Genomic DNA, 24,037 nt, shown 5'->3' on the forward strand with positions numbered 1-24,037 from the left:
ACGAGCCGAGTCAAGCTGATACAGTGCCAGACTCGAGCTCGATCGAGTGACCGACACTATCGAGCTCGCTCGACTCGATAAGATATATATATATATAATAATAATAATTATATAAAAAATAATAATAATAGTTATATTTATAATTAAATATTTATATATAAAGGGTAAAGTTGTAATATTAAAGAAGCTCGATAAGGCTCGCGAGCTTCATGAGCTCGTTATTTTGATACTCGAGCTCGGCTCAAAAACCTACTTGATTAGCTCGAGCTCGACTCGATTCAAACCGAGTCGATTTCGAATAATTTATGAGTTGATTTCGAGTAACTCGCGAACTGTATCGTCTCATTTACCCACTTATGTAGCCAGGGTTGAATTGAACTTTCTATAAAAAGCATGCATAAAGAATCTTTATCAAGTGGGTAAGACACCATGGCAATATGGCTTCTATTGTTTTTCTTAATCGGTGGTGAACAAAAAACAAAGTCAAACACCAACCAATACTAAAGCCCCCTTGTGACATGCTCTCTTTTTTAACGTGTCCGTCGCTAATGATTCCGCTTTGTTGATTATCTGATATTTCAAAGAATGAAAACATCGCTACTACTGCATTGAAATAACAAGATTAATTATATTGCATGATTTTTTGAATTAAGTAAGGAGAGAGCTAGAGCCAGGTATGAAGTAAGTAATTCCACTTTATCATTACTTCAACTTTTTTCTATTATTACTCTATTACACTAATATTAATTGATATCCTTATAGAAAGCTAGCAATTACCAAAATAGAATTAAATTAAAAAGAAACAAAACTTTCCTTGTACCATAAATTAGAAGTGTACGTCATATTTTGAATTTTAAATTATAATGTTTTAACTTTAACCATAGATAATTTTGTTTGTGATGAAAGCTACATGAATTGATTGTGTTTTTTAAATAAAGACTTTAAAAATTCAAATTAGTACGCTTCTAATAGTGAGACGAAAGGACGAAAAGAGTAATTCCAAAAAAATAACAACAGACGACAATCTTATGCACGACAACGTCTTCATCTAGGTTTCATCTTAATGAATGATCAACACATAGAAAAAGCAATGAACCTAAACTACCAGCCACAATCTTATATTCTTATATATATATATATACACACCACAGCTTCTTCAACAAAAATCACCAAAACCCAAATATTTCTCATACATTAACTTGCCGGAAAATCAAGAAGTTGCCCGGAGATCGATAATCATTTTAATCATTTTACAGAAGCATTAATCCAACTTCTGTTATAACCGTTGCTAAACTGAACATTCAAACACTAAATTTGCAAAACATGTATCCACTACAACTTTCATATATGATTGGTTGCTGGAGGTTTGAAGATGATTATACGTCTACTGCTGCAAAGAACAGTGGTGAATTGTAACATGGCAGCCACGTCCTTAAAGGGTGGTGGTAGAACCACCAGCTTTCAACGCGTGGCAAAGACTCAACTTGGAACCTCCGGCTTTACTTGTTATACAAATCCTTTGTTTGAACGTGCAGTTCGGAAAACCTCTATGGGAAGAAAACTATGTAACTACAAAGCAACCAAGCTAAGATTAGCCTTGCCCCGAAATGACAAGTTGGCTGAGACGAACCCACCAAAGACTTCTGATCATGTCAAAAGTAACAAAAGGTGTTCACCCGAGGTTGGTCCTAATGAAACCAAAGAAAAAAGATCCGGGCCTCCATCAAAGTAAGTCTCATAAAATCATACAAGTATTTAAGTATATAACCATATTAAATTTTTAAACCATCATATATTATCCTTTCAACTCTACAAGTATAATCCACTAGTGGTTAATTGAATGTTGCATCGCCGTCCTCTAACTCTGCTTAAGAATCTTCTTCCAGGTCATGGAAATACGATGTATTTATTAGTTTTAGAGGACAAGATACTCGCAAAGCCTTTGTAGATCATCTCTACTCTTCTCTTGTAGAACGACTAATCCGTGTTTACAAGGATGATGTAGCACTTCCCCGTGGTGATTCCATCTGTCAATCTTTGTTAAAGGCTATCGAAGAATCACAGATTGCTGTCATAGTATTCTCCAAAAATTATGCAGATTCTTCATGGTGTTTAGACGAACTTGCACATATTATGAAATGCAGGAAAGAAAGAGGGTTAACTGTTATACCCATATTCTATGACGTGGATCCCTCGGAAGTGAGAAATCAAAAAAGAAAGTTTGGAAAAGCAATTGCCAAACATGAGACGAGGAACTTCATGAATGCTGATTTATGGAGAAATGCACTTACTGAAGCAAGTAACATTGCTGGATGGGAACCCAGACACATTGTCAACGGGTAATTTTCTTCATTCTTATTTAAAGTTTTCCTATAATGCTTGACAATAATTAATGAAGAATCTAAGCTTGGTTCAAGCTCATTTATTATGTTGTGAAGACTTGACTAGCTTCGTGAAGTTATAAGGCCATAGTTTATCAAACAAAAAACCTCATAAGTTTGTATATGCATATTTAAGTTATATTAGCTAATATATACATACTTCGACTTAAGCTATGAAGCTAACTGATCTCCAAATTAAACTCAGGCTATCCCTGCTGACAGAGTATGGTTTTATCGTCTCACTCTCTTAGATATTTTAGTGTCTCAATTTATGTTATAGCAGAATTCCAATTTTATTTTCGCATTTCTGATTTACCATTTTACTTGCAGCTACTAACCTATTTCATGTTGGTTTACATTTGTTATTAGCTTTGGTAAGTTGTCACTTTGTGAATGTCAGCTTACACTATTTTCCATATAAATCCAATCTACAGGTATGAATCAAAAGTCATCAAAGAAATTGTTGATAGAATTCAAGATAGATTGTTTCCCTTAGATCTAGATGTTGATGAAAAGCTTGTTGGAATGAGGGCTCGCTTGCAAGATTTGATATCACGGTTAGAAGTTGGGACGGGTGGCGTGCACATGGTTGGGTTATGGGGGATTGGAGGCGGCGGTAAGACCACTCTCGCATATTCAGTTTATACCAAAATTTCATGCCATTTTCAAGGTCATTGCTTTATTCCCAATATCCGTGAGCAAAGCAAACATGGTTTGGAAACCTTGCAACAAAAATTTCTATCCTCCATTTTGAAGACAGAAGTAAAAGTGCAGAGTGTTGAAGAGGGAAAATTCATAATAAAGAATAGGTTGTGTAACAGTAAAGTCTTGGTAATTCTTGATGATGTTGATTACCTAGGCCAAATACACGCATTAGCTGGATCGCCTAAATGGTTTGGAAGTGGAAGCCGAATAATAATCACCACTCGAGATGAACATTTGCTAAGAACTCACAGGGTTGATCATGTCTCCTCTATTAAATTATTATCAGATAAAGAGGCTTTCTTATTATTTTATAAGCACGCATATAATGAAACAAAGCCTCTAAAAGATTACGCAAAACTTTCATCCTGTGTAGTTTCTTATGCTGTTGGGCTACCATTAGCACTTAAAGTTTTAGGCTCTTTTCTATATGACAAAGACGAAAGTGAGTGGATAAGTGTCTTAACGAAGTTAAAAGATATTCCAAATATTGAGGTGATGGATATGTTGAGAATTAGTTATGATGGACTTGAACCTCTTCAGAAAGAGTTATTCTTGGATATTGCATGTTTCTTTAGGTGGAAAAGCACAAATGTCACAGATGCACCGATGGAGATACTTGATGCATGTGGATTTCACCCTGTTATAGGCATAAAAGTGTTGCAACAAAGAGCTCTCATTTCTATTGTGGATGGTAACTTTGATATGCATGATCTGGTTCAAGAAATGGGACACTACATTGTTAGAGGGGAGCATCTTAATAATCCCGAAAACCATAGCAGAGTCTGGAAAAAAGCAGACATCAATAACATGCGTCTCGGGGATGCAACAAAGGTAAAGGTTTTGTAAGCTAGGCTTTTCAAAATATATACTATTGCGCACTAAATGACATGTATACCAATAAACAACAAATGTAACTTAACCAACACATTATTTTTTTTTCTTTATTTTAGGAAAATCACAAAATTGAAGCTGTGGAATGTTTTGGTCATTTATCAAGCTTTGGTAGGATTATTTCTAAAATGAAGAAACTAAGGTGGCTTAGTTACAATGACGGTGGATTCAATGAAGCGCCTACTTTCTTGTCAAATGAGTTGAGGTATTTTTATTGGCAAAGGTATCCAGCAAGTCCATTCCCAGACAGTTTCCAACCATTGGAGCTTCGTGTTCTAAAAATGAAATCAAGCTTGCAGAAAGAACTTTGGAATAGTTACAAGGTAATCCATTGGTTTGTTTGATCCTGAGAGACTAATATACGTCGTAAATTTCTCATAGATGCGCCAACTTACAACCTTAACTGGTTCAGATTGCTATGAACACAGTTACAGAATACACACTTTTGAAAAGTTATTTGTGTGTTTGGTTTAATTCAAAATTTTAAAATCTACATAATAATTCACTTATTTGTCCACAATGGGTGTTGAACTGATATGATCAAAAGCAGACAACTTTTATTTGAATGAGATAACAGGCCCAATCTGAGAGGGGAAAGGTCTCCTAATAACTTCAACTGCAAATAGGCATGGGGACAACTCCTTTGATTTCCAACTTCCTGATAATAAAGGGCATAGTAACTGCACCATGTTCACATCTTTGACCCGATTTTTATTTATTTTTTTGCATATATTTTTTACTGGGACTATTTTACGAACCTGAAACCTTTTTGGTTGATGGGCCAACACAAATATAGCTAGACTTGAAGCCCTTTGGTGTGAGATGTATCTCTTCAATTATGCCATTTCTCTATATCATATTATTTTCTTTAACTGATATACAGATATAACTTTAATTTGGTACATTTTTATACATTAGTATCTACCACATCTGAAAGTGCTTGAACTCTGTTTTATGGAGAACCTACTCAACACGCCAGATTTTAACGGACTTCCATATCTTCAAAAGCTGAAACTCGGTTTTTGTTCCAAGTTAGAAGAGATTCACCCATCACTTGGAAATCATAGAAGTCTTGAAAATGTAAGTGTATTATCGTGTTACAAGCTTAGAATCTTACCACCAATTGGCCAGATGGAAAAACTCAACACACTTATGTTATTGGGAAATCCAATTGAATTGCCGGAGATCCAAGTTAACATGGAAAGGTTGGTTAATTTGACTTTGAATAGGGCAAACATTAATTTTCTGGAGTCATTAATTGAAGAATGTTATACACAAGTTGAGACGGTGTTCTATCAGTTGACATCTATCGTACAAAAGTTGAATGTCAAAAGCTTACGAAAGTTGAATCTTGGTGGCTGGGGTTTGAAAGACCGAGAAATTCCATCTGATATTGGTGAGTTATCCAACTTGGAAGAGCTTGACCTTGGTGGGAATGACTTTTCACGATTATATTTCAGCCTCTCCAATTTAACTCGACTCAGACTCCTCTGCCTGACAAGGTGCAGAAGTCTTGTAGAATTGCCTGAGCTCCCATCAAGCGTAGCTATTCTGGAAGCAGACTATTGTTACTCGCTTAATTCTGTTTTAAATAGTCACGGAAATTGTAAAAAGTTATATGAAGCGTCACTTGTGGGAGGAGGTATTATAGTTGATGGCAGCAGGTTACTACAATCCATGCTCCAGGTAAGCTTTATATATAGTGTTATAGAATATAGACAGTTGTATGTGATGATTATAACTATATAGTAATAAATTTGTGTTGATTAACTAGGGAAGTGATATTGGAAATCACTGTATGATTCTCCAACTCGAAGGCGTTGAGATTCCAAAGAGGTTATTACCATGGCTTGTAAGTGGGAAGACATGCAGATTGCAACTTCCAGAAAACTGGTGCAATGACTTTTCTGGATTCTTAATGTGTGTTGCTTGTACAAGAGATTTAATACCACAGAAACATATCCGGATAAGAATGGAGCAGATGATGAGTGGCGGGTTGGGTATGGATTCTCAATATGATGAAGAGCCTTGGACGGAGAGTGCTGATGATAGAAGAACATGGGTGGGGTTTGTTTCTTTTGATCTATTGAAACATACTCTATGGTGGGATGAAACGTATAACACTCTTTCATTTTCGTTTGAGGAATCCTCGTTTTCACTTCCGGAATTCCACAACCTATGCAGCGGGTTTGGAATTGGACTTGTTCCCAAGAAAATTGGAATTGCTTCAGCCGAAACAACATCAAAATGTTCTCCTGCCTTTTCTAATTATTCGCCCAACTTTAGGATTGCACATGACTCAGTTTCTGCTTTAACGATTTCATTTAATAATAAAAGTTACCTTTAGTAAGCTATATATGACTTAGAAATGGAAGTTGGATTTTAGAATGTACGGTGGTGTTTTGTAGGCATTGGAAACTTGAAGTCCTGCATGCCCAATTTGTCAGCATCTGTTTGTTTTATGTATTCATTCGTGATCTTATTTATGGTTAAAACAATATTACTGCATATTTTTTTTCAAAAGATCCGCCAATGGGTTGGTGGTCTATTAGTAAAGTCTTTGACCTTGGCGTATTCTACTAGGGTTCGAATCTCAGTTCCTACATTTTAAGGGTGGTGGTCCATTGATAAGGAAAGTGTTAGACTATGGAAAATACACGCCATTACCTAACTGCCCATTATGCCACTGAGAAAGGTTGGAGTTATGTTAGTGACAGACCATAAAAAAAGACTGCCTTGCTGACATTTCTAACTCAAAATTTAAGTTGGGTGAAATCCATCTCACATCCTAATTTTTAATCAACACATCCTAATTTTTAATCAAATGTGACTGCGAAAGTTATAATATTTTCATTATAGTATAACTTTCTATATGTTATGATTTAGAAGGTTCAAAGCATTGAAAATACACTTTCAGTGACATCGGAGATAAGAGACACCCGATATCAAGCCTTCAGTACTGTTAATACACATCATCACTGATCACTCTAGTTGTTCATGATTTATTAAAAAAAAAAAAGTTTTGAGCCACAATTTTTTATTTTTCCCTTCCATTCATAAGAGAATAAATCTTGTTGATAATTTTGATACAGCTTTCTAAGGAAATGATTAAAGCAGAAGCCGAGTCATCTACAATCTGTAAGATAGGCGTACGACAGGAAAAATCATGACGAGAATCTGTTAGTGTTACCATTGGAGCAATTCCAGTTTGTTTAGGAACAAGTGCATATCCAAATCCACTACATCTGTAGGAGTAGTGCAATGAAAATGAAACCCCAGTGTAGGTTTCATCACCCATGTTCTTTTGTCACCCGCACCCTCCTCCCAAGCCAAATCATCATATTGAGAATCCATACCCATCGTACCACTCTTCACATGCTCCATTGTTATATCAAGAAGTGGCGAATTTTAACCTCCCACAACAAAAAACATTATGAATCCAGCAAAGTCATTGTACCAGTTCTCGGGAAGTTGCAGTATATATGTACCACATCTAACAAGACAATTTCTTAACATGTAAAGAATGATGTAACTTGCAATGCTTTAAATGTACAATTTAAACATTATGAACAAGCTTTTAGAACTATATTCAGAGCATTATTACTTTAGTCAATACATCATATAAAGAATGATATAACTTGCAATGCTTTAAATGTACAATTTCTTAACATGTAATAGAACCCAATCAATTCATGCATGACAAAATACTAATGTTCAGAATGCTTTTAAAATATAACCTTTTTTGTATCACGTGCCTAAAATCTAGTATAACATTCTGTATATAAAGCTTGGTTAAATTAGATTCAAAAACACCAAATTAGCCATACTCACCTGAAGCATGAAGTCTAGTAATATGATGCCATCAGTTATAATACTCCCATACGCAAGAGAGACATCATATAACCAGTCACAATTTTTGTAAAAATCTCCAATGGTCGTAAGCGAGTCACAGCTGTCCGCTTTGAGAACCGCTAAATTTGATGCATGGGAGTTCGGGCAATTCTACAAGTCTTTTGCAGTAGCTCAGTCGTAGGAGTTTGAGCTAAGCAAGTTGTGAGAGGCTGAAACCTAATCGTGAAAAATCATTTCCACCAAGGTCGAGCTCGATCTTCTAAGTTGGATAACTCACCAATATCAGACTCATGCGTGATATATACCGGAAATAACAAATACAAATGAACAGTTGATAAAGATTGTCTTTTTTGTTTTGTTAATTGTCATTATGCAAGAAATACCAATGATAATCGTCTTATATATGAAATACTACAGTATTGACCCATATCATATGGGGTTGGTTTATTTAATCTCTCTGTGTGATTATTATAAAAAAAAAGAAAAAGTTAACTACAAAAATCATCCCCATGGTTTGTCAATTTTGTAGTTTTCATCCATCCGTTAACTTTTTGGCCAAAATCATTACTATGGTTTGCATTTCATCCATACTTCTGTTAAGTCCCCCCATGTGCAAGTCACGTGAAGGGCATTTTTGTCATTTCATTCCACTTTTCCCCACTTCTTTAAAATTATCCCCATAGTTTGTTCTTTTTACAATTTTCATCCATGTAGTTAATTTTTTTAAAAAAAATTCATATATTTACGAATATATAAATATATATTTATGAATATACATATATATTTACGAATGTTATGATATGTATAAACAACAAGTCTCATTTAAAGAAGCAGAGCAATGGTTCGCTCAAACAAAAAAGGAGGCTTCTTAACATCGGTTCTGAAAATACCTAAGTAACAATGTATCAGAAATGAGTGGTCGACAAATTTTTTTTTTTAAAGTCAGGAAACTTATCAAAAACATCTTTTATCAAAGCACCCATTTCTGATACTTTGTTTGTCCTACAAAATCAACATAGGAATGAACATATAACCCAAAAACCCAAGACTTGTCCTAGGCCCTCCCGAACCGCCAGATAAGGTAACGGGCAGATCACTGGTTCGATTTTGTTGCATTGTTGTGATTTGGGTTGGGCCGAGTTGGGTCGGGTTTTGACACGTGATGAACAAATGCCTGAATTAAAAAAATAATAATAATAACAGGGATGAAAATTGCAAAACGAACAAATCACAAGGACGGTTCTAAAGAAGTGGAGAAAAAAGTGGAGTGAAATGACAAAAATGCCCCTCAAGTGACTTGCACATGAGGGGACTTAACAGAAGTATGGACAAAGTGCAAACAACAGAGATGATTTTGGCCAAAAAGTTAACGCAAGGATGAAAATCTGCAAAACTGATCAACTATAGGGACGATTTTTGCACTTAACCCAAAAAATAAAAAATTCACTTTTTAGTTATAGACCTCTATGTAAATTTGGATTATTGAGTCAAATTTTGATTATTCCTGTCTAATTAGCTAGAAAAAAAGTTATACGTGAAGCGCTTAAGATTAGACACAACACAAATCTCGCCAAGTACAAGTAATTGAGCTAAAAGCGGCACTTTTATTATACACGTTTTGCCAGGGCACATATCCAGGAGAGGAGAGGTGATCTTCATCTCCAGGTAGCTTAAGCCTCAGTGCCTATGTATCCAAGGACGGCAAAAACTCACGGGTCCATTTAAACTCTTACACAGTACGAAACACACAAAATGAGATGATAAACCATAATATATAGATAGACATAAAGATATCATGTTGTAATGTAGAACCTAATTAATACCGATAATCATGGTCTTTCTATGCTCAAACTCCAGGTTACGATTTAAATTGGAAGAACCATGAGAAGCTATAGCAATACCATGAAAACTGGAAACATGCTCGAGTTTTAACCAGCACACAAGAAAACATGGTATAACATAAAATCAAGTTGAATTTAATGTTTCAACTGTAAATTTGAGATGGGATCATCTAATAACAAAGTTAATTGGGTTGGTAGCCTCTACTGATCAAACATTACAACAAACACACGGAGCTCAAAAGAAAAAAAAGATAGACCATAAAAGTGTTGGATTTAAAATCCCTATCGATACATTCTTAAGTAAGTCGTCAAGGCAGAAGCTGAGTCATGTTCAATCTTTAAGGTAGGTCCATAATCAGGAGGAGAAATATATCGTGATGTTTTCGTTCTCGCAATTTCAGTTCTCTTGGGAATAAGTCTAAATCCAAACAATGTCCACGCATTGTAAATGCCAAATGAAAATGAAATGGCAGGGTATGTTTCATTCCACCATAAAGTGTGCTTCAATAAACCAAACGGAACATATCCCAACCATGTTCTTTCACAGCCAGCCTCACTCTCATTCCAATCTTCATCATCAATACTCTCATTCTCATCATCACATCGCTCCCATGTTATTTTACAGCCACCAATGCTCCCATTCCAAGCCACGTCATCGTACTGAGAATCGGTATAATTAACCGTCGCACCTCTCATAACCTGTTCCATTGTTATTAAAACATCACGCGGGCAATATCGAGAAACCACACACATAAAGAAGCCACAAAATTCATTGCACCAGTTCTCTTGAAGTTGAACTCTAAATGTATTCCCTCTAACTAGAGGAGGTAAAAACCTCTTTTAAATCTCAAGGCCTTCAATTCGGAAAATCATGCACTGATTTTCAATAATCCTCGCCTAGATAATTAACACCAATTTATTAACTGTCTATGCAAAGTTTAATTTATAAAAAAAAAGGAGGGTAATTGTATGGGAACCCCCTAATCCCATGTAACATTTGGTACTCACAAATCCCCCAGTCAGGCTAGTGTCCAGGTGAATCTCAACCACTTGATAATCCCTTGATTATCTCAAATTTGCCTTTGTCAAGACTCGAACCCAAAATCCCCCTAGGAAACTTAATTTATTATAATTCAGAAACAGAGAATGAATGAACCCATACATACCTGAAGAATGAATTCTACTAGTCTGCCCCCAGCATCCTCAACACTATGCGATTCTTTCAGAAACGAAACTTCAAATAAGCATTTAAAATTAGTGTGAAGATTATTTCCAATGGTTATAAGTGAATCACAATAGTCTACTTTGAGAACAGATATGCTTGATGGGAGCTGAGGCAACTCAACAAGCCATTTACATTCAGACAGGATGAGGATTTTTAGCCGAATAAGTTGCGAGAGGCTAAAACTTAATTGTGAGAAATCATTTCGACTAAGATCGAGCTCTTTTAAGTTGGATAACTCACCAATATCATATGGAATTTCTCCATCTTTCAAACCCCAGCCACTGAGATCCAACTTTCGCAAGCTACTCAGATTCATCTGAAGTTGTGTATACCGTAGTTCTCCAACTGATGAGGGCAGAACTCTTTTCTCAATCCTATTCATAGAAAACCTTACCAAGCTTTCCATGTTTGATTGGATCGTTGGCAACTCAAGAATCGAATAGCAATTCTCTATTTCAAGGGTCTTGAGATTTTTCATCTGGACAATCATTGGGAACATTCTAAGCTTCTTACAAGATCTTACACTAACATATTCAAGACTAGTATGATGTCCAAGTGATGGGTGAATCTCCTTTAACTTGTCACAAAATCGGAGTACTAACGTTTCAAGATACGGTAGGCCATCAAAATCTGGTGTGCTGAGTAGGTTGATCATCATACAGAGTTGAAGCACTTTCAGATGTGGTACACACTGTTGGAAAATATAAATAGTTCAAGACTTGATGGGTGTAATGCAACAAATGAAAACAAATCAATCTGGTTTATTTGACTCAATGCCTCCATCAGTATTCAACTCAATCGATACACAACTTTTTATATGTTAATCGAAGAACAAATTTAATTACCTTGCAACCTTTCCAAAGTTCCTTTTGCAAGCTGTAATGCAATTTTAAAACAACAAGCTTCATTGGTTGGAAGCTAAATGGGAATGGACTTGCCGGATACCTTTCCCAATACAAATACCTCAACTCATTTGAGAGAAAAGAAGGCCCTTCAGTGTGCTTGTCCCTGTAATCGTCAAGGTACAAAACCACACTAAGCCACCTTAGTTTCTTCAAGTTTGAAATTAATTTAAGTAACCGTGAGGAATGACTATGATATCGTATCGCTACATTATATCGCATTGCTTCAATCTTGTCATTTTCCTGTAATAAAGAAGAAAGTTGATCTTGTCATTCAGTGTACATATAACATATGGAAGCAATGCGATATAATGTAGCAATAAATCTGTACCGTTGTTGAATTCCCATAACACATGTTACTGATTTCTTCATTATTCCACACTCTGCTATGCTTTTCAGGATTCTTGGGATGTTCTCCTCTAACAATGTATAGTCCCAATTCTTGAACCAAATCGTGCATATCAAACTTATCATCAGTAGTAGTTATGAGCGCTTTTTGTCTTAGCACTTCTATTTCTATTTTAGGGTGAAAGCCACAAGCATCAAGTATCTCCATTGCATCATCTATGCTTTCCCACCTGAAGAAACAAGCAATATGCAAGAATAACTCTTTCTGGAGAGTGTCAAGTGCATCATAACTAATTCTTAGTATATCCATGACCTGGATATTCGGGATATCTTCTAACTTGGCCAAGGTACTTACCCACTCCTCATTGTCTTTGTCATATAGAAAAGAACCTAATACATTAAGTGCTAATGGCAGCCCGGCTGCATAAGAAACCACACGGGATGAAAGTTTCTCATAATCTTTTAGAGGCTCTGTTTCATTATAAGCATGCTTATAAAATAGCAAGATAGCCTCTTCATCAGATAATAATTTAACGGAGGAGACGTGATCTACCCTGTGAGTTCTTAGCAAATGTTTATCTCTAGTTGTGACTATTATTCGGCTCCCACTTCCAAACCATTTAGGCGATCCAACTAATGCCTGTAATTGGCCTAGATAATCGACATCATCGAGAATTACCAACACTTTAGTGTTACATAACCTACTCTTTATTATGTGTTTTCCTTGTTGAACATTCTCCACTTCTACTTTTCTTTTCAAAAGGGTCGATAGAAATTTTTGTTGCAGGGTTTCTAGACCATGTTTACTTTTCTCACGAATATGGGAAATAAAGCAATGACCTTCAAAACGGTGAGAGAATTCTGTATAAACAGAAGATGCGAGAGTAGTCTTACCACTGCCGCCAATTCCCCATATCCCAACCATCCGCACACCACCCATCCCAATTTCTAATTGTGATACCAAATCTTGCATGCGCTCTCGCATTCCAACAAGCTCTTCATCAACATCTGACTTCAAGGGATACAATCTATCTTGAATTTTACTAACAATCTTTTTGATAACTTTTGATTCATGCCTGCATATCGGGTATATATCGATAATTGGCATATGATTACCTTCACAAAGTGGTAACTTACAAAAGAAAAAGGCAAAGGAACTATAAGTAAATTTGAGATATTGAAATAGAACTATAACACTACCGTTTGGTTCGTAGAATTTTTTGATGAAATTGGAATCTTTTAAAGTAATTGGAATTTGAAGGAATTGGAAACCGAATGGATTAAAATTTGATGGAATTGAAATTTGAATGATATAATATGTTTCTTTGGTTGACCGGAATTACCTGTCAGTATCCTTCAAGTTCATCACTCCCTGAGGCATTTCTAATTTCAATTTAGAAAAACGAAAGGAGAGGTCGTTTATTGCTTACAAAGTTTAGCTAATAAACACACATGCGAAAGTAAGTTGATGGGTCAAATAATCTTGAATGATATAATATGTTCTCTTTCTCAACCGACGGTGATAATTCCAGTCTTTTGACATTTCAAACAATCCCTGCTGCATTAAATTATAACAAGATTTCATGATTTCTTAATTAAGGTTTGTAGTTCCTATCGATCATTACTTCATTTTTATTTTATTTTGTTATTAATATCTTTATAGTGTACGAGTAATATAGATCAAATTCCCCAATCAAATTGGATTATTATGTTACCTAATAATAAGTTGATCAAACCCAGCTACCAAATAATCCAATTTATCCTTAGTGAAGTCTACATTTATTTATTTATGTATCCATTTTATTCGTATTTAGTGTTTATATTGATGCTGTCACTAATTGCATTTTATAATCATCAGTATTAGTGGTTAATCGGACATATCAATGACATCTGCATCGTCCTCTTCTAACTCTGCTCAAGCCTCTTCTTCTCGGTCATGGAAATACGATGTATTTATAAGTTTTAGAGGAGAAGATACCCGCAAAACCTTTGTAGATCATCTCCACTCTGCTCTTGTACAGAGACTAATTCGTGTTTACAAGGATTATGAAGCACTTCCCCGTGGTGATTCCATTGGTCCATCTTTGTTCAAGTCTATTGAAGAATCACATATTGCTGTCATAGTAATCTCCAAAAATTATGCGGATTCTTCGTGGTGTTTAGACGAACTTGCACATATTATGAAATGCAGGGATGACAGAGGGTTAACTGTTATGCCCATTTTTTATGACGTGGATCCCTCGGAAGTGAGACATCAGAAAAGAGAGTTTGGAGAAGCATTTGCCAAACATGAGGCAGAGAACTTCATGAAAACTGAATTGTGGCGAAAAGCACTTATTGAAGCAAGTAACATTGCTGGATGGGAACCCAAGTGCATTGCCAATGGGTAATTTTCTTTATCCTTCACTTGTCAAGCAGTGAAGACTTGACTGATCAAGTATTTTTTTCTTGTGTCACATTCTGAGAAATTTCAGTGGATCAATATATATCTTAGTAGGATTCTAAATTTCTTTTCGTACATGATTTACCATTTTACTTGCAGCTTCAAACCGATTTCATGTTGGTTTCTAATTGTTATCACTTTGTGAATGTTAGCTTACACTAATTATCCATATAAATCCAATATGCAGGCACGAATCAAAAGTCATTAAAGAAATTGTTGATAAAATTCAAGATTATTTGCTTCCCTTAGATTCAGATGTTGATGAAGAGTTTGTTGGAATGAGGGTTCGCTCACAAGATTTGATATCACTGTTAGAAATTGAGTCGGGTGTGGTGCGCATGGTTGGGATATGGGGGATTGGAGGCAGTGGTAAGACTACTCTTGCATATTCTGTTTACACCAAAGTCTCTCACCATTTTCAAGGACAATGCTTTATTGCCAATATTCGTGAGCAAAGCAAACATGGTTTAGAAACCTTGCAACAAAAATTTCTATCGAGTGTTTTGAAAACACAAGCAGAAGTGCAGAGTGTTGAAGAAGGAAAATTTATAATAAAGAGTAGGTTATGTAACAGTAAGGTATTAGTACTGTTAGAAAAAGAAGATTTGAGGATCAGAATTCGAGTCATCATTTCCTCGATTAGCTTCAACTTGGGCATTACTCCAAGAAAAGGATCGGCTAGAACCTTTAGTTGATTTGTTTCCATATTTAACTTAGAATTTTCCTATAAATTGTAAACCATGTATCAATCAAAAATATAACAATTGTCTCAAATTCTATTCTAATTCTCTTCATGGTATCAAAGCCAGGTTTTTGGGCCTCATCATTTACCTTTTAAACTATATCACCGTAAATCAAAATCACAGCCACCATGGCAGACGATGCCGGCGGCTCTAATCCCGACTTGGCATTACAGTTAGCCACGTTATTACAAAACACAACAAACCATCAATCACAAAATCCCAAGCTATCTGATAATCTTCAGATTAATCTTAAATTAAACAGTTCGAATTATGCCTTGTGGACCCGAATGATCCGGGTGGCGATAGGCGGTCGATCAAAAAACATATTATCACATTTAACCGAAACACCACCCACCGAAAAAGCAACAACAGAACAAAAGAGTTATGGGAATAGGAAGACCTGATCGTATTCTCATGGCTTATCCAGAATATTGAACCAACAATAGCCGGAAATCTTACCGAATTCGCCACTGCCAAAGATTTGTGGGACGCGTTGGCAATAACTTACAGTAGTGGGAAAGACAAACTTCAAGCCTTCAATCTACATGTTAAAGCCAATGAACTCAAACAATCAAATAAATCCCTTGAAGAATTTTGGATTTCTTTGCAGGGGGTATGGGGTGAAATCGACCGAATCGATCCCAACCCAATGAAGTGCCCAGATGACATCAAAGAGTATGCCAAAATAAGATCTAATCAAAAACTGTTTCAGTTCTTGAATGGCTTAGATCGAAAGTTTGAACCAATTATTCGAGAAGTTCTCCGGGTTGACCCGCTCCCTGCCGTCGAATCCGCTTATGCCATGGTTCGAAAAGAAGCCGCTCACCAGTTGATTATGGGAGCAACAAGTAACGAACCACTAGGGGTTGCCTCCGGCTTAATCGCCGGTGACCATACCAGCAGCGGCGGCGGCGACGGCGGCGTTTTTGTTACAAAAAGCCTTCGCCGAATCGACGGCAAGAAAAGGAATAATCAAGATGACAAGTCACATCTTATATGCGAAGAGTGTGGTATGTCACGACACACGAAAGAACAATGTTTCGAGATCGTCGGATACCCGGACTGGTGGATCGGTCCAAAGAAAAATACCAAATCCACCAAGAACGAGAAGGAAAAGAAGATAACACCTACCGTAAGCACTAAGCCCAACGGTGCAAATCGGCGATCTGATGGTTTTGGTGGGGTAGCTGCGGCCGGAGGAGGGAGAGAGGAAGATGGTGGGTTTTCGGTGGTAACAGGTAAAAGAAAAAAAGGAAACCAAATTTGTGGAAATAAGGAAATGATCGGGTTTCCCTTAGCCCCCACATCCTTTCTAAAAAATTCTTTTTCTCCTTTATTATCTTTGCACAATAATTCTATTAGTAGTGATGGGCTCGTGGAGAGTAATGGGCCGAATACAAGGGATTTGGATCAAAAAGGCCCACCTGATGGAAAAGCCTTAAGTACTCATGATAGTTCAAATGGCTCGTGGATTTTTGATTGTGGTGCGACGGATACGATGACATACGAGCTGTCAGATTTTTCTAAATTTTCAAAACCAAAGAAAATATATATTGAAGCAGCAAATAAAGGGAAAATGGATGTAAAAACCGGAGGAACAATTAAAATTTCTCCGGACATCAAATTGTCCAATTGTCTCTATGTTCCGTCGTTGTCACATAAACTCTTGTCAATTAGTCATGTGACAAAAGAATTAAATTGTTCAGTTCTCATGCATCCAAATTTTTGTCTCTTACAGGATATCAGGACGGGACAGATTATTGGGCGTGGCACTGAAAGAGGAGGACTGTACTATGTCGACGAAGTAAATTCAAGTGGAAATGTGATGTTTGCTCATGGGACAAGTGAAAGAGCAGCATGGTTGTGGCATAGACGACTGGGACATCCTTCAGTTAGTTATTTACATACTTTGTTTCCTAAACTTTTTCCGTTAAATAAACCGTTATCTTGTGAAACGTGCATTCTAGCTAAAAGCCATAGACAAACTTATAAACCCAATAATACTAGGGTTCAAGTTCCTTTTGCCTTAGTTCATTCAGATGTGTGGGGTCCTGCCCCAGTTTTTGGGGGGCAAAACTTCCGGTATTATGTAATATTTGTTGATGATTGCACCCGGATGACATGGATTTATTTCTTAAAAAATAAAGCTGAAGTGTATGATAGGTTCACTATATTTTATGCCATGATTCAAAACCAGTTTCAAAAATCTATTAAAATTGTTAGATCTGACAATGGTGGAGAATATGTGAACTCACAAATGAATCAATTTTTCCAATCCAAAGGAATAATCTATCAAACCACATGTCCACATACCCCAGAACAAAATGGTGTCGCCGAGAGAAAAAACAGACTTATATTAGAAATGGCTAGAGCTTTAATAATCGAATCATGTGTTCCAAAACATTTTTGGCCTGAAGCTATATCCACTGCTACTTACTTAATTAACCGACTTCCAACAAAAATTCTCAAAATGAAAACCCCTCTTAAAACCTTATCCGATTATCATACCTTACCACCTGTGCTTACTCTTCCACCTAAAGTGTTTGGATGTACTGTCTTTGTTCATATTCCTAAGACATACCGTGATAAACTTGACCCATGTGCGGAGAAATGTGTCTTTGTTGGATATGGGGTGACTCAGAAAGGGTATAGGTGTTACAATCCAAAAACTCGGCACATGTTCACCACAATGAACTGTGATTTCCTGGAAACCAAGTTTTTTTTATCTCTCCACACTCAGTGGTCAGGGGGAGGAACAATATGACACACTGAGCTGGCTAGGATATACTTCTGAGGTAAATTCACCAGGAAATTCTCCAGAGGATTCTTTAGGAAATTCACCAGAAATGTCTCAAGAGAGTTCCCCAGGACCTACAGTTGCTCCAGACGTAGCTCTAGAACAGTCCTCCTCTCAGGATCAACAAAGTAGTGCCACCGAAAATATGAGTCCAAACCTGATATCCGAGGTACGTAATTCTTCTCTGGATATTACACTAGACAATACTGTATCAGATTCAAGAATGCAGGAAAATGAAGAACAGGTTAATACAGAAGTTCCAGAGAAATATGTGCTTCCAGCAAGGACAACAAGAGGGATTCCTGCAAAGAAATATTCTCCAGAAAGATTGCCCAGAAACTCTAAATATCCAATGGCGAATATAGCAGAAGGACATCTATCTGAAAAAGCAAAAGCATTCACTCTAAGTTATATTCAGAAAAGATTCCTTCAAATGTAGAGCAAGCATTGAAAGAAGAAAAATGGAAAGATGCTATGAATATGGAAATGGATGCACTAGTTAAAAATGAAACATGGGAGAAGTGTGTTTTGCCACGTGGAAAGAAGCCAGTAGGATGCAGGTGGATCTATACTATTAAATATAGACCAGATGGAGAAATTGAAAGGTATAAAGCCCGGCTAGTTGCCAAAGGTTATACTCAAACGTATGGAATTGACTACTCTGAAACATTCTCCCCCGTTGCAAAACTGGATACAATAAGAGTCTTGTTCTCTGTAGCAGCAAATCAAGGTTGGTCTCTTCATCAGTTTGATGTAAAAAATGCATTCCTACACGGAGATTTGAAAGAAGAAGTGTATATGGAAGCTCCACCTGGTTTTTCTCTTGATTTCAAACATGGAGAAGTATGTAAGTTAAAGAAATCTATATATGGATTGAAACAGTCACCCAGAGCATGGTTTGGCAGATTCACAGTAGCAATGAAGAAATATGGATATAAGCAAAGTAATGCTGATCATACTTTGTTTCTAAGTCAGAAGGGAGATCGGATAACATGTCTGATAATCTATGTTGATGATATGATTATCACAGGAAATAACGAAAGCGAAATCAAGAAACTAAAAGAAGATTTATTTGCAGAATTTGAAATGAAAGATCTGGGAAATCTAAAGTACTTCCTTGGAATCGAGGTGCTGAGATCTCAACAAGGAATTTTTATCTGTCAAAGAAAGTATATTCTTGATTTTTTGGCCGAGACGGGGATGATTGATTGTAAACCAGCAGATACACCCATGATTGTCAATCAAAAATTGTTTATGAAGCTAGGTGGTAAACTCGCTGATAAAGACAGGTATCAACGGATGGTGGGAAAGCTGATTTATCTTGCTCATACTCGTCCAGATATAGCATATGCTGTGGGAGTAGTGAGTCAGTTCATGCACCAACCTCAGGAAGAACATATGGATGCCGTTCTTAGAATTATCAGATATCTAAAAGGAACTGCTGGACACGGTGTTTTGTTTAAAGCAAATGGTCATCTTAAAATTCAGATATATACAGATGCAGATTGGGCTGGATACAAAGGGAATAGGAGATCAACATCAGGATACTTCTCAATAGTAGGAGGAAATCTTGTCACATGGAAAAGTAAAAAGCAAAAAGTCGTCTCTTTGTCGACTCCGAGGTATTGCTAAAGGCTTAGCAGAAGCATTGTGGCTGAAGAAACTTGTGACTGAACTAGGGTTTGCTCCAAAAGAAAGTATCCAGATTATGAGTGATAATAAAGCGGCTATTCAAATCTCCGAAAATCCAGTACAACATGACAGAACCAAACATGTGGAAATTGATCGACATTTTATCAAAGAAAAGCTTGAAGATGGAGTCATTAAGTTACCCTTTGTCAGATCTAAAGACCAACTTGCAGATATTCTAACAAAAGCAGTGGGAACAACTATATTTAACCAGTGTCTCAGCAAGTTGAATTTTGGTAACCCCATTATTCAACTTGAGGGGGAGTGTTAGAAAAAGAAGATTTGAGGATCAGAATTCGAGTCATCATTTCCTCGATTAGCTTCAACTTGGGCATTACTCCAAGTAAAGGATCGGCTAGAACCTTTAGTTGATTTGTTTCCATATTTAACTTAGAATTTTCCTATAAATTGTAAACCATGTATCAACCAAAAATATAACAATTGTCTCAAATTCTATTCTAATTCTCTTCAAGTACTTCTTGATGATGTTGATGATCTTGACCAGCTACAAGCATTAGCTGGATCACATAAATGGTTTGGTGCTGGGAGCCGAATAATAATTACAACGAGAGATGAACATGTGTTAAGAGCTCACAGGGTAGACCATATCTCCCCTGTTAAGTTATTATCACATAAAGAGGCTGCCCTGCTATTTTATAAGCATGCATATAATGAAAAAGAACCTTTAACAGATTATGAGACACTTTCATCCCGTGTGGTTTCTTATGCTGCTGGTCTACCATTAGCACTTAAAGTTTTAGGTTCATTTTTGTTTGATAAAGACGAGAATGAGTGGATAAGTGCCCTTGCCAAGTTAAAAGATTTCCCAAATATCAAGATTATGGACATACTCAGAATTAGCTATGACGGACTTGAACCTCTCCAGAAAGAGTTATTCTTGGATATTGCATGTTTTTTCAGGGGGAAAAGCACAGATATCTTAGATCCGCCGATGGAGATACTCGACGCTTGTGGACTTCACCCTGTTATAGGGATAAAGGTGTTGCACCAACGAGCTCTCATTTCTATTGTGGGTGGTATGTTTGATATGCATGATCTAGTTCAAGAAATGGGACACAACATTGTAACAGGGGAGCATCCTAACAATCCTGAAAAACATAGCAGAGTCTGGAAAAAAGAGGAAATCGATAACATGCATCTTGGGGAAGCAACAAAGGTAGAGGTTTTATAAGTTAGGCTTTTCAAAATCTATTTTCAAAATATATGCAACACGTATACCATTAAATGATAAATTCTACTTAACATTAAATAAGTTTTTCCGTGTTGTAGGAAAATCACAAGATTGAAGCTGTAGATTATAGTGGTCACTTATCATGCTTTGGTGAGATTATATCTAACATGAAGAAATTAAGGTGGTTTTCTTACAATGATGATACCTATAACATGATGATTAAACATAACATGATGATTAAACCGCCATCTGGACGATTGTGTTTTAATTTACATGACGATGAAGATGTAAAGTATGCTGAAATGCCTAATATTTTGTCAAATGAGTTGAGGTATATTTCATGGGGGTGGTATCCAGAAAGTCCATTCCCAGACAGTTTTCCCCCATTGAAGCTGTGTGTGCTAAAAATAAAGGAAAGCTTGCAGAAAGAACTTTGGAATGGTTACAAGGTAATCCATTTATTTCTTTGGAATTATTACATTCTTACAAGATAACTTTTTCATAGATGTACAAATTTATAACCTTAACAGATTTTAACCAGATTGACTTAGAAGTTAGAACATCTACAAAATACACTTTTTAGAAGTTATTTTGATGTTTCTTACTAAGATTGGTTTAATTCAAAACTTAATTTAAAATCTACAAAATAATTCACAATATAGTTAGACTAGAAGCTCTCTAGTGTGACATGTATTTCCTCAATGATGCCATATCATACTATTGTTTAACTAATATACAAATATGAATTTAATATGTATACGTTTTTTTACATTAGCATCTACCACATTTGAAAGTGCTTAAACTCCATGCTATGCGGAGCCTACTCAGCACCCCTGATTTTATGGACTTCCGTGTCTTCAAAAGCTGGATATTTTTGCATGTTATCAGTTGGAAGAGATTCACCCGTCGCTTGGAAGTCATAGAAATCTTGAATACGCAAGTATAGGATTCTGTCTTAAGCTTAGAATCTTCCCAGCGATTGTCCGGTTGGAGAAACTCAACACCCTTAAGATAGCACATTGCAATTGTTTAGTTGAATTTCCAGTGATCCAAGCTAGCATGGAAAGGTTGGTAGAGTTAAATTTGAGTAAGGGAATCATTAAGTTTCTGGACTCATCAATTTGGGAACGTGGTATGCAAGTTGAGACAGTGTTCAATCTGTTGACACGTATTGTACAAAAGTTGAACTTCAGGAGCTTACGAAAGTTGAGTCTCTGTAATTGGGGTTTGAAAGACGGAGAAATTCCTTCTGATGTTGGTGAGTTATCCAATTTAGAAGAGCTCGACCTTAATGGGAATGATTTTTCACGATTAGGTTTCAGCCTTTCCCATTTAACTCGACTCAGATTCCTCTGCCTGTCAGGCTGCAGAAGGCTTGTAGAATTGCCTGAGCTTCCATCAAGTTTAGCTATTCTGGAAGCAGACTATTGTGACTCCCTTACATCCATTGGAAATAGTCACAGAAATTGTAAAGGGTTTTATAAAGTGACACTAGTGGGAGGGGGTGTTATAGTTGATGGCAGCAGATTATGATATTAAAGTAATTGAATTAATTTGTGTTTATTAATTAGGGAAGTGATGTCAAAGATCACTGTATGATCTTCCGACTCGAAGGCCTTGAGATTCCAAATAGGTATCTACCTGGTTGTCTTGTTAGTGGGAAGACATGTACATTGCCACTTCCAGGAAACTGGCGCAATGACTTTTCTGGATTCTTAATCTGTGTTGCTTGTACAAGAGATTTAGATCCTTATAAAGAGATCGTGATAAGAATGGAGCAGGCGATGAGTGGTGGGCTGGGTATGGATTCTCGAAATGATCACGAGGCTTGGAAGGAGAGTGGCGATGATAAAAGAACATGGGTGGCATTTGTGTCTTTTGATATATTGAAACATACTTTATGGTGGGATGATACATACAAAGCTCTTTCGTTTTCGGTTGAGGAATTCAGTGGCATATGTAGCGGGTTTGGATTTGGCTTCGTTCCCAAAAATACTGGATTTGCTTCAGCGGAAACATCAACATGGTGTCCTGCCTTTTCTAAGTATTCACCCCACTTTACGATTGAGCATGACTCGACTTCTTCTTTAAAGATTTCCTTTAATGGCTTTGTAAGGTATCCAATTATAGTCGAATACTATCTAAGGTAGGATCCGTGAAGAAGGTAGCTTTTAAGGAGAGAAGGGAAAGAAATTTTTAAAATTTTTTATTTTATTATGAAAACTCATTCCAAAAATAAAAATACCTTAGATGTATAAGGTATACAAACTTACACATGTGTAACAATTTTTTATTTTTTAAAATATATTTTTAGTTTTTTCTATGCAATGAGTTTTTACTATAAATTAAATGGAAAGATAAAGAGAAAAATATAAAAACCACTTCTCTTCTTTCCCTAAGCCACTTTTTCATTGATCTCTATCCTATAGTAGATATCCGACTATATGTTTTTTTCCATTGTAAGTATTTAACTTGCAAACTTTTAACATTCTATGTACCCGGGTATATATGCATCCGTATATGATGCCACGTCAACTGTCAGCTTGTTAGTTTGCAAGCTTTTGATTGGCCGGGTACATGTACATGCAATGTTAAAAATTTGAAATATAGATACATATAGTTGGATGCATCGAACATTCGTGTATAGTTAGAATACATTTTGGAGCCATTAGCTATTTCCTTTTATAGCATAAGTTACGGTATATAAGCTTTGTGACAAGATATACGGAAACTTTCAAATAATTTAAATTAAGGGGCTTTGGTTCAAAGCTTTCAATGGAATTTCATATTTGATACAAAGGAATTTGTGATTTCTTTTGGTTAACCGAACAAGGCATGAGAAAGAAATCCAAATTGTTTTATATCCACTCCAATAAATCTTTGAGCCAAACGGGCCTTAAGACAAAAGTCGGATTTCAAAATATACATTGGTTTTGTAAGCATTGAGAACTTGAAGTCTGCGTGCCTAATTTGACTTGTGTTTGTTTTGTTATTTCCATTCCATATAATCTTATGCATTATGATAATC

General features: G+C 36.3%; 4 protein-coding genes and 1 long non-coding RNA gene across 5 annotated transcripts; 3 read left to right on the forward strand and 2 right to left on the reverse strand.

Moving 5' to 3' along the window:
- Nucleotides 1–1,417: 1,417 nt before the first annotated feature.
- Nucleotides 1,418–3,884, forward strand: LOC122608841 (disease resistance protein Roq1-like; the record flags this gene model as incomplete). The annotated part of the gene is made up of 3 exons (XM_043781918.1): nucleotides 1,418–1,728; nucleotides 1,887–2,339; nucleotides 2,816–3,884. Coding segments are annotated over exons 1-3 (1,833 nt in total), but the record flags the coding sequence as incomplete, so codon positions are not given.
- A 374-nt stretch (nucleotides 3,885–4,258) lies between these two features.
- On the forward strand, nucleotides 4,259–6,324 carry LOC122608842 (TMV resistance protein N-like). Its single transcript, XM_043781919.1, has 3 exons — nucleotides 4,259–4,300; nucleotides 4,896–5,663; nucleotides 5,752–6,324. Exons 1-3 carry the CDS (start codon nucleotides 4,259–4,261, stop codon nucleotides 6,322–6,324), a joined length of 1,383 nt encoding a protein of 460 aa, XP_043637854.1.
- Nucleotides 6,325–10,128: 3,804 nt separating this feature from the next.
- LOC122608098 lies at nucleotides 10,129–10,937 on the reverse strand. The gene is made up of 2 exons (XR_006325161.1): nucleotides 10,837–10,937; nucleotides 10,129–10,567 (listed from the first exon to the last, which is right to left on the reverse strand). It is a non-coding gene; the product is annotated as an uncharacterized LOC122608098 (long non-coding RNA).
- Nucleotides 10,938–10,960: 23 nt separating this feature from the next.
- Nucleotides 10,961–13,526, reverse strand: LOC122608844 (disease resistance protein Roq1-like). The gene is made up of 5 exons (XM_043781920.1): nucleotides 13,489–13,526; nucleotides 12,129–13,221; nucleotides 11,741–12,040; nucleotides 11,136–11,586; nucleotides 10,961–11,001 (listed from the first exon to the last, which is right to left on the reverse strand). Exons 1-5 carry the CDS (start codon nucleotides 13,524–13,526, stop codon nucleotides 10,961–10,963), a joined length of 1,923 nt encoding a protein of 640 aa, XP_043637855.1.
- A 502-nt stretch (nucleotides 13,527–14,028) lies between these two features.
- Nucleotides 14,029–22,542, forward strand: LOC122608845 (disease resistance protein RUN1-like). Its single transcript, XM_043781921.1, has 6 exons — nucleotides 14,029–14,531; nucleotides 14,776–15,172; nucleotides 20,290–20,994; nucleotides 21,108–21,458; nucleotides 21,785–21,925; nucleotides 21,970–22,542. Exons 1-6 carry the CDS (start codon nucleotides 14,029–14,031, stop codon nucleotides 22,540–22,542), a joined length of 2,670 nt encoding a protein of 889 aa, XP_043637856.1.
- The last annotated feature ends 1,495 nt before the right edge of the window (nucleotides 22,543–24,037 follow it).

This window comes from Erigeron canadensis, chromosome 7 (assembly GCF_010389155.1).
Source record: "Erigeron canadensis isolate Cc75 chromosome 7, C_canadensis_v1, whole genome shotgun sequence".
NCBI lineage: Eukaryota > Viridiplantae > Streptophyta > Magnoliopsida > Asterales > Asteraceae > Erigeron > Erigeron canadensis.